Source organism: Rattus norvegicus, chromosome 20, assembly GCF_021556685.1.
Source record: "Rattus norvegicus strain SHRSP/BbbUtx chromosome 20, alternate assembly SHRSP_T2T, whole genome shotgun sequence".
NCBI classification, from domain to species: Eukaryota; Metazoa; Chordata; class Mammalia; order Rodentia; family Muridae; genus Rattus; species Rattus norvegicus.
The window spans coordinates 31536640-31547837 of record NC_141553.1 but is presented as its reverse complement, the minus strand read 5'-3'; the positions used below and the strand labels follow the sequence as shown (position 1 = coordinate 31547837).

Sequence of the window (11198 nt, the reverse complement as noted above, 5' to 3'; positions counted from 1 at the left end):
TCCTTTTCTTTATAGAGTGGGTGATGCACCTTCGTCCAAGCCATCTACATCACAGGTTTTTAATCAATACTATTTTGAGCTCTAAACTCCCATCTCTGTCCCAATACTATCTTACCCTTTTTTTTTTTTAAATTTATTTATTATATATAAGTACACTGTCACTGTCTTCAGACACACCAGAAGGGGGCATCAGATCTCATTACAGACGGTTGCAAGCCACCATGTGGTTGCTGGGATTTGAACTCAGGACCTCTGGAAGAGCAGCCAGTGCTCTTAACCACTGAGCCATCTCTCCAGCCCCTATCTTACCCTTTTGTAGATCTGGCAGGTAATCCCCAGTACTGGGCGCGCTGTAGGTAGGACAGATGTTTCTTGACAGCCCGGGCTACATAGCATATTCCAGACAAGACTGGGACACCTAGTTAGACCCTGTCTCAACAATAAATATATACACAAACATCCATCTGTTCCAAAGCTCCCTGGCATTGCAATCATTAAACTTTGTTTTCAGATAATATCATTTTAGCCTAGAGATTTCCCCTGTATGCATACAGCAAGTACAGTGTTCCAACTGCAGCAACGCACAAAACCAGAAGTGACTCCTGCAATTCCAGCATTGGGAAGGCACTTTGGAGATGCTCACTCTCCACTGTGGCTAGCAGAGTCTACACGAGACCCTGCCTCACAAACAAAACAAAAGACTCATTTCCAGTGTTAGAATTCTTTCGCGATTAGAGACCATAGCCTCATTTTAACCTTTAAATATTTTAGACTTTCAGACTTGACACTCTGCTTCCCAAGTTGAGTTTTGTTACGATGGGGCTGATGACCGCCCCTTCCCCTCCCCTCCCCCGTCCCCCTTGAATTTGAATGAAAGGTTCATCTCCAAAGCCTTCGTAGTATTTCATCCATCCTCAGGTCTTCTAGGCCTCCACTAAAGTGACTGGTAAGAGTTGTTGCAGAGGCGCGTTTTGCACGCTTGCGAAACTTTTAGGAAGGGCTGTTATCAGGCAAGAAGGGCGGAACCGATCTGCGAGTCCTGCCTTTCCGGCTTGGAGGGATAGGTCGCGAGCTATCGCTGAACCACAAAGGATGTGCTCTAAAGATTAGTTTTTCTCCCTATTGGTCTCTTCGGAGGCCAACCATTCTCAGGGCTGAGGCGGGAAACCGCTTCAGGTGAGATCAGGTGCGAAGGTCGGAAACGCAGCAAGCCGACAAAGACACGAGTCTTGCACAAATCCTTGCTTCCTCCCGGAGTCCCTCAATCTTCTCTAGGGAAGAGGAAATGGGCGGGTCGGGGGAGGAGTTCCACAGCTCTAAGGTTGAAGGACTGGGAAGACCTTTTATTGACCCCTCCCATCTGACGTCACCCGCACCGACCACGCCCCTCAGCCGAAAGGGCGGGGCACAGAAACCCCGCTAACGGCCTTCCATACGGGCGGGGCCTTTAATGGGGCGGGGCTGGAGTAGGGGGAGGGAGAAGAGGAAAAGGAGTGGTCACGTGCGGCTGGTGGCCTACGGTCACGTGACGGGCGGCGGGGCGCAGGCACCCAGGCTGTGAGTTCTCCTAAGGGAAAGCCGAGTGGAGTGGGGGGACCCGGCGGCGGTGACAATGGTGAGTGCGCGGCGGCCCGAGAGATCGTCTCCCGCGGGGCCGCGGGGCACGAGGCGGGACTCCCAACGGCGGGCGCGGCGCGGAGTCTGCAGGGAAGGGTCGCGGAGCGGTGAGGCCTGAGGGCTGCCCGGTCCCGGCCAGGCCTGAGCACCGGCGGCCGGCGACACTGTCCTGGCCATGTCGGAACCTCTGCCAGCCTTCCTGGACCGGCTGTGGGGACCCTGGCTGGGGACCCGCAGCTCGCCCAGCCGGAGCCCCGGGGCCTCGCCTTCCAAGGTAGCCGAGGACTGTCAGTGCCCAATCTCTCAGTTCCGGACTCTGGCGAGACCTGCTCACCGTGCCCGTCCCGAGCTCGATAGAGTCCGCTTATTTTCTTTAAGTTGAATGTGGAGACATTCTGCGATTTCCTGACCCGGGTGGAGGCTTTTGGCAGTTGTAGAATAGGAGGGGTGGGGAGAGAAAAGGGTGTCGGAACCGAGACCCTCATTTATCTCCAGACACCGATTTAAGCACTTGGTTTCACTTCCTTCCCTAAGCGGTTTCCACAACTTTGAGCTTTGGGATGTTGTCTTGGGAGCCCAGGGAGGGATGAAAATCAGAGCACTTAACCACACTTAATGGAAAGCACCGTTGGGCACGCTAGTGTTTAACTACGTGCTCGCAGTCTTTAGATTGGAGCTCATCTGCCTCGTTATTTAGCATATACTCCTTGAGAGCCTACAGTACGCTCTCCTCATACTAACTGCCCTCCCCAGCTCACCGCTTTTCATAAACTGCTTGAGAGTTTTCGTCCCAAGCCAGTCAGCCAGGTCTATTTTTAAAACGTTGCTTTGATTAAATAACTTTAAGTCAGAAATCATGTTGCTTTCTCCAGAGTTTGGGGGATGGGAGAAGTTCAGGGGAACGTTTTCTTAAACACATATTTGGATGAGTTCCGGGACAGATGAACAAGGCAAACTGCTTGCTTCCTTGCAGCAGAGAGTTAAGCATTTGTTTAGATAAGTTAGTTTAAGGTGGAAGTAACTATGAAGGAATTATTTGGCTGTTAGGAAGCCCTCCTTTCATTGCTTATAATTTGAAAACTTAAACCGCTCTCTTACTCTTTGCTTACATTTGTAATTAGTCCTTCTAGTTACGTTCACGAGCAACTTTTTTATTTTTAAGGCATTTGTCAAACGAAATTGTAAAGCGTTAAAGCCTTTGTAATAGACACGCATGTATGTATGAGAATTTGCTGTTTCATCGTGTGTGGGCTCAGTGAATAGGTTGTGGAAGCCTTGGTTCCTCTGAGCTCGTTTCTGTTTTTTGTTGTTTTTTTTTTTTTTTTCTTACTGTAAAATTGTTTCATATATATTTTGCTTGTTTTTCCTTTCCCTCAAGTTCTGTTTTTTTACATCCAGCAGACTTAATACATTTTCTTAAGTGGTGGCCAAAAAGTTTGTTAGATTTTTATGTTTACATGTGTAATTTTGCTAGGTGGTAATGCTTAAACAAGGTATGCCTTGGCACCATGTGCTTATTGGGTGTTTGAGAGGGCCTCAAGACAGCCTCAGATCTCCTGGAACTGTAGTTCTGAGCCATCATGTGCATGCCGGGAGTCTGAACCGGGATCCTCTGGAACAGCAGCCAGTGCTCCTAACCACCGAGCCATCTCTCCTGCCCTATTATTGAAAAATATTGCATAACTGTGTCTTCTTGTGTTTTGGCAGCTTTAGTGGCAATTTAATTTTGTTAAAGTAGTATTTAATTTGAGTCTTTAAATGTCAAACTTCACATTGGGAAAGATCATTCTCTATGTTACATAGAGAATATATGTAGAAAAAAGTTGCCATATATAAATTTATATGTAAAACATCTATCATAGTTTCTAAGTCTTAATTTTCCTTTAAGTAACTTTGGGGAGTATCCAATTAGGGGAGAAAATGAATTTTAATTTCCCTGCTTTTGGTTTGTAACTCAAATGAGCTAATGCTGACATTATGGGAAGGGGAGTCTGCCAGTTGCCTTTGTTGAATGTATCTGACTTAGTTTCCCTGTTTAAAATAGGCAGCTACTTGAGTATATTGTCTTTCCCCTCTTGTCAGTTTTTCTTTCTCCCTTCCTCCCTTGCTGCCTCAGTGAGTTGCACGTAATGGAAACTACTAAATATGAAGTAATAAATTTTGAGCTGCACATACATATAATTTTTTAGGTGAAATACACTATTTCACAGTTTACTGTTTTTAGGAGTTTCGACCTCAAGATTTGGTGTATGGAAGGTAACTGGGACACAGGGCATAGTGTTGAATATTGCTGGGAGTTGAGACTAGAAAGATCTCAAATTTAAAGCTAGCCTAGGTAACACAGACCCAGTCTCGAGCTGGGGGAGGGGGAGGAGGGGAGGGAGGCAAAGAGGGTGTTAATAGCTCAGTAGTAGAATACAGGCTCAGGCCCTGGGTTCAGTCCTCACTGCCTCCTGGAAGCAGACTCACAGCTGAGGGTGGATCCTGCAGACCACATACCTGCCACTCCCTCTTCTCTAATTACAAGTTTTCCTGTTGAAATTAGTTTTCCGGTTAAAATTGAGTTTGAAATGTTGGTTTTAAAAAAGATAGACAATATGATTGTAGAAAGAAAATTGTTGTAGGTGTCTTTGTTAACATGTAGGAGCATGTTAAATGTACTAGTTTCTAGTTATTTGAAACTGTCCCTTTTGTGGGGGCTGGGGAAATGGCTCAGCAGTTAAGAGCACTGGCTGCTCTTTTCAAGAGAACCTGGATTCAATTCCCAGCACCCACACAGTGGCTCACAGTGACCTGTGACTTCTGTTGCAAAAGATCTGATAACCTCTTTTGATCCCTACAGAGGCCTAACACACACCTGGCAAGCAAATATATACTCAGGCAAAACATTCATACAATAAAAGATATACATAAATTTAAAAAAAAAAGGATTTATGTGGGCTGATGAGATAGGGGCTCAGCGAGTAAGAATACCGGCTGCTCCTCCCAAGGTCCTGAATTCAATTCCCAGCACCCACATGATCACAAATCATCTTTAAAGGGATCTAGTGCCCTCTTCTGGCGTGTAGGTGCACATGCAGACAGAGAATGTGTACATTAAAAAGAAATGCATAAATACATTTAAAAAAGATTAAAAAGAAAGAAATTGTCTCTTCTTAACATAGGAATAGTGAAAACAATTTGGCCATTGTGTCACCTGTGACCTACAAAGCCTTAGGAGGCTCCTTGGCTTGTTTACTGTCATTATTTGTCCTCCCTAGGACTGAGCTGATGCTTAATGAGTTCCAGACTTAGACTTTGCCCCAGCCCAGCCTGGTTTTCTAAGGAAGGGCTCGTTTCAGCAACAGTCACGGATTTCAGTTCATTGTCTTGTGTGTAGTCACTTATTTTCTGTTATTAGAGTGGCATGTGTGTACTGAAAAGTAGCAGTCCACAGGTATTTGAGAGCCTTGTGTAAAGCACTGGAAACTGCATTAAGGTCTTGTTTTCATGATGAAAAAAGATAAAATGTCTGTCCTCAGAGTGTACAGCTCAGAGGGAGAGTCATATACATCCTCAGTCTGTGAGAACAAAGCGGGGAGAATCCAGTTTTCATTAGGGTATCACCCATACAGAGACCAGTCAGTCATCAAGGGTGAGTGAGTCAGGTGACTTAGGACAAGGGCAGGCAGGCAAATCTGATGAACTTACGCACAAATTACTTCTATCCTTTAAGGTGATTGTATCTGGAGAACTGGTAGGTCTATCTGTAAGCTGTATCAAATAATATATTGTCCATGTGTTTAAAATAACATATTTGAAGTCAACTTACCTGTAAAGATTTTGCATATTGGGGCTGGAGCAATGGCTCAGTGATTAAGAGCACTGACTACTTTCCCAGAAAACACAGGTTCAATTCTTAACACTCACATGATGGCTAACAACTGTTTATATAACTGTAGTCCCAGGGGATCTGATGTCTTCTGTGGGCTCTACAGGTACGAGGCATGGATAGCCTGGCTGCCTTGAGCTTTCGGTAGGGCTCATGCCTCTGCTTCCTAAGTGCTGAGCTTATAGTCATTTACCACCATGGCCAGCTGCAAAACTACATTTTTTTTCTATTCTTTTTTTTGGAGCTGGGGACCGAACCCAGGGCCTTGCGCTTGCTAGACAAGCGCTCTACCACTGAGCCAAATCCCCAACCCCACAAAACTACATTAAAAAAAATAATAATAAGCATTTCTTGTGCGTGGGTGCTTGCCACACTGTACATATGGAGGTCAAAGGACAAATTGTGGTGTTGTTTTTTTCCTTCTATCATATGGATTCTAGGGATTGATCTCAGGCCATAAATCTTGGCTCCGGGCACATAACTTAACGGGGCCTTCATTCTGGCCCCAGACTTCTCTCTAAAGTAGGTCCAGTTTACAAGCTTTCCAGACTGTTGGAACATTTACAAGTGGTCTACCAGGCGTGCATATGTGTGTGTCCGTCCCAGTGTTAGGGTTATGGACACAAACAGCAAGCAATCACATAGCTTTTTTTTCCCCCCGCTCCGGGGCTGAGGACCGAACCCAGGGCCTTGCGCTCAATAGGCAAGCATTCTACCGCTGAGCTAAATCTCCAACCCCACACAGCTTTCCCCTCACATGGGTACTGGGGATCTGAGCTCGTGTTTACTCCCCAGCTGTCATATGACATTTCAGTGAGCTCTGCTTGCGTTTAACTTGTTAACCCCTTGTCATCTCCCTCCCTTCCTTGCCAGTTATCTTCTGATTTCATGGCGTGTGTGTGTGTGTGTGTGTGTGTGTGTGTGTGTGTGTGTGTGCGCACAAGCACACCTGTGTTTGTATATGTGTAGTTAAATATAGATACAATATATGAGAATTGTGGTATTTATCTTTTTGAGATTATTTTACTTAACATGATCAGATGCGAGTTTTTAAAGGGTCACTTTGGTCTTTGTGCAGAACAGATTAGGGAGGAAGATAATATAGGCGCTGATGTGGAGGGGTACGCCTGTGGGGCTAGCTGCTTAGAAAGACTGCTCGAACTTTCTAGGTAGAGACTAAATGGAGCAGCACAGAAGAACCCCATCTGAAAGCACAGACACCAGAAAGGATAAAGGTCTGTGCGATGACAAGACTAGAACACCGAGTTAGTGCTCATAGCATGTCACAGCATGCACAGCTGTATCTACATGTCAGAACCATGCCTGGGGTCTGCTCAGTATTTGTTGCTACATTGCCAGCTAGTGTGCTTGGCCATTGGGAGGCAGTTATCTGTAATTACAGTGTGTATATGTTTTCTTTTGGAAATATTTATGGGAATTTTATTAGCTTCTAATGTGAGTGCCAGGTTTACTCAAAAGTCTTACATGGTGTGACTCAGTCTGTCCAGACCTGATAGAGCAGAGGTTTTATGGTAATTAGTTCACTGTGATAATGTAACACTGAGCTTGAAGGGGGTAGTTTAGACTGAAAATTTTTCTCTGATGGAAGAGCTTCAAAAGGGTGTAATAAGATTGCAGCTTTTCAAATTTGGATGCATGGAACTGAGTTCCTACATTTTGGTTGTTAGATTCTCATTATTATGTAGGAATTTGTGGAATTGGTTGAAGTTATAGCATGTTCAGGTTCTTTTTTTGTTTGTTTTGGTAGTAAACATTGTAACGGGAAGTCTGTTCTCTGAATTGTGAGTGTGAGCCTCAGGGTTAACTCTGTGTGTGCTGTGCTCAGTGGGATCGTTGTTTTGGTTTGCACCTGTGCTGGGGATTGAATGCATGTGTGCCCCTCAATTCGGTTTGGATGGAGAATTTGATAACTTTTTTTATTTTTGCAAACTCAGATTAGTAATCTATTAGGCTTTATATTAAAAGCAATTAAGTTTGACTTTCAAAGTGTAGTGACCGTCTAAATAGGATAATCATGAACACTTTTACTTTATTGCAGAGTTTTCTTGGAGGCTTTTTTGGTCCCATCTGTGAGATCGATGTTGCCCTTAGTGATGGGGAGACCAGGAAAATGGCAGAAATGAAAACGGAAGATGGCAAAGTAGAAAAACACTATCTCTTCTATGATGGGGAATCTGTCTCAGGAAAGGTAAGCTTTGGTTTGAGAGTTTGTTTGACAGTTTCCTAATTTTAGGATATTAAAATTTGTTATTAAAATAGTCTATGCTGTATCTAAATTTGAATGGTTGTATTAGAAATAGAATTTTTTTCTGAAGCTCAACCAAAATCCTTGATGGATTGAAAACAGTAAGGGAAGATTCTTCCGTGGGAGGATTTCAGGGGCAGAGTCTGCATTTCACAGCAGCTCTGCTAATGGCCGTGTCTTAAGCTTTGGAGACTTTCTTCCTTAACACAGAGTGAGAGCTCTGGGAAGCTATGGCCTAGGGAGGGTCTTTCTGACTCTGGGTGTGGCTTCCTCTTCTGTGCTGTCATTACATGTCATTTGCTCTCTTCTCTTCACCCTGGGGGGTGGGCCTCAGCTCTTTCAGAATATGTGTGTATGGCTAGATAGGTTTAAGACGCCTTCTTCTGGGACAGTCCTGCCTTTCCCACCCTTTCTTTACTCAGTAGTGCTTTCTTCTTGTCTCACATAGCCCAGCTTGGTCCCAAAGTCCATGTTAAACCTGTGGTCTCTCTCCTGCCCTCCACCTCTGAGATACCAGATAGCAGGGTGCACTTCCTTACCTGGCTAACCCTTAATTGTTGTAAAGCAGTTTTAGATTTTCATAAAAAAAAAAAAATGGGTAAAACACAAAGTTCTTTACATTGCCTCTCTTTCCCCATGCCCTCCTATAAAACCTAACAATATAACATTTGCCTAGTCTTATTATTATATATCGAGTTAGGGCCTTGTAACTCAGGCTGACCTTAGACTACAGTGACTTAGTCTTCCTGCTTCATTCAGCCTCTCGAGCTCTGGGATCAAAAGCAAGAACCACTGTGTCTAGTTTAAAGCCAGCCATGGTGGTGTGTGTCTGTAATCCTAGCGCTTGGGCAGTAGAGGCCGGAGATGAGGAGTTTAGGGTGACCTTCAGCTACACAGGAGCTCAAGGACAAAGTGGGTTACTTAATGCCCTACTTTAAAAAGGAAAAAGCAAAGAACTGATGGATGGCACTGGTAGATGGGTTCATAGCCTAGCTAGGTCCACTCTTGCTGTTACACGTATGGGTTTTGACAACACGCACTGTTGTTATGTATCCATCATTTGAACATCATGCAGAATGGCTGGCTCATCCTACCGAGTGCCCTCATCTGCTCATGCTTCCCTGGCATCTGTGCCCACACCGGTCTCCAGAGCCTGGGGCCACCGCTGGTGTTCGTGCTCTCTAGGATTCACCTTTTCTAGAATGCGTGTAGTTGGAACCATGCAGTATGTAGCCTTTTTAGGTTAGTTTCTATTCTGTTCATCAATATCTTTTTGTGACTTGGTAACTCATTTATTTTTAACACTAAATAATCTTTTGTGGGGGCCATGGCTCATGTCAATACTTTGCATCATTGAGAACACTGAAGAGACTGCGGATTGATTCAAGTTTGAGGCTACCCTAGGCTACATACATAGTGTTTCCAGGCTAGCCTGAGCTACAGAGCAAGGCTCTCTCAAAACGTGAATATGTATGTCTTTTGTATGAACCAGCATATCCATTCACTTACTGAAGACTGTTGACTATTTCCAGGCTTTGCTCATATTGGTGTGTAGGACTTTTATGTGGTTTAAGATTTGTTTGGTTTGTGTGTGGAGTATGAAAGTCTGGGCATGCAGAGAGAATGTGGAGGTCAGGACATTTCTGGATTTTGTCTGCTCCTCCACATGGTTGTAGACTGGGGCTTTTTCTTGCTGTCTTTGCCGCATGCGTGCAGTGTAGCTGACGTTCTAGTTCCCACCTTCTGTCCGACTGCTCAGTGCAGGGCTAGGGTTATAGGTGTGAGACACACCTGGCTTTTACTGTTCTGGAGCTTACATAGCAAGCACTGTTGCCTGCTGAGCCATCTCATGGGCTTCTTTTTGTATGTTTTTGATGAGTGCCTTTTATAAAGGCTGGGTATGGTAGTACCCTGGGACTGCGAGTTTGAGCCAGTCTGGGCTACATGAGAGCCTGTCCAAAGAGGAAAAAAGTCTTAGTTACTGAATTATAGAGTTCTTTCCTTCCTTTCATTAGTGATTGTGTGTGCGTGTGTGTGCGTGTGTGTGTGTGTGTGTGTGTGTGTGTGTGTGTGTGTGTGTGTGTTCCTTGTTGAGCTGGAACTCGGTTTGTAAACCAGGCTGTCCTCCTCCTCACAGAGCTGTGCCTACCCCTGCCTCTGCTTCTGGAGTGTTCAGTGTTCAGATTAAAGCTGTTCAACTCCATGCCTGGTTTGTTTGTTTGTTTGTTTGTTTGTTATTCCTTCTATTTTTTTAATTTGACTTGACTTTCCACTTATGCTTCCTTTTTGTTCATTCAGACCTGATTTAGACATTTTCCAGCTATAACCACAACACAGAGTTATTCTGTTTTCATTTTTTACATCATGTGCCCTGTCCTGGTCCATAGCTCATTTAGAATTGATTTTGCTTATTTTGTAGAAGTCAAACGTGTCCCCACACTTGGATCTGTAATTAACCCCAGACATACGTTGAACAAGTCATCCCTTCCTCTCATCACACTATAATGTCACCTTTGTCATAAAGCAAAGGTCATGTGGTCTATTCTGACTTCCTTGTTCTATTCTCATGGCGTATTTGTGGCATGTACATCTTTCTTCATTTCTCTTGAATATGCTAATTAAGTTGTAATTTAAACCCCATAAATTGGCCCTGATCCAGGTCATTGCTGCTTACTGTATTTGCAGAGTTGTGTGACCTTCACCACTGACTTCAGACATTTATCCCTTTGATCAGATCCACTACCTGCAAATCCCTCATCTACAAATCTCCTTTGTTTCCTGTTCTGGGCACTGCATATGCATGGAATCACACTGCAGCCTTGGAATGTGGCTCCTTTCACTGGGCGTTATCTTTTCAAGGCTTGGGTAGCTAGTGTACTACCTCACTCTCTTAAACTGTATTGTAAATTTTAAAATGTTTTAGTTCCATTCAATAAATATCTCTTGTCCTCTTTTATAAAAGGCATTTGTTTTGCTTACCAGACATATTATTCCTAGATATTCTGTAGTTCGCTATGTTTTTCAGATTAGTAATCCATTGTATGGTTATTAAGAATGATAATTATATGTTTGTTATTCTGACTTACAACAGGAACATTTTTGGCTATTTTAATTTTTGTTGATGTTTTGTGGAATATATAGGTAGGAATTTATTAGCATTTTTCATGTTAAAATTTCTTAAAACATTTATTTTGTGTGGGGGCAGGGGGAAAGTGTGTGCTATAGCATGTGTATAGAAGTCATAGGATAACTTGTGAAAGCTGGTTTTTCCTTCTATCATGGTAGGTTGTAGGGATCAAACTCAGGGCAATAATATTGGTGGCAAGTGCCTTGACTTAATGAACCGTCTTGCCAATCCTATTTTGTCGCTTTAACCGTACAGCCTAATGGTATTACTTGTGCTTTTTTAATCTTAGCACACTATATCTTCAAGGTTTTTACATG

General features: G+C 43.8%; 1 protein-coding gene across 8 annotated transcripts in view; it reads left to right on the top strand.

The window, feature by feature from the left end:
* Positions 1 to 1517: 1517 nt before the first annotated feature.
* The window catches only part of Vps26a (VPS26 retromer complex component A), a 29886-nt gene continuing 20205 nt past the window's right edge, over positions 1518 to 11198 (top strand). For 4 of the 8 annotated variants that reach the window (XR_015644870.1, XM_087597803.1, XM_087597800.1 and 1 more), the window contains exons 1-2: positions 1518 to 1891; positions 7548 to 7697. Coding sequence is in view for 4 of the 8 variants with exons in the window: in XM_087597800.1 (XP_087453926.1) it covers positions 1793 to 1891; positions 7548 to 7697 (249 nt within the window). In the remaining 4 variants the exon portion in view is untranslated. The remainder of the gene's footprint in view (positions 1892 to 7547; positions 7698 to 11198) is intronic. The other 4 variants (XR_015644871.1, XM_087597802.1, XM_087597801.1 and 1 more) reach the window with 2 other exon arrangements.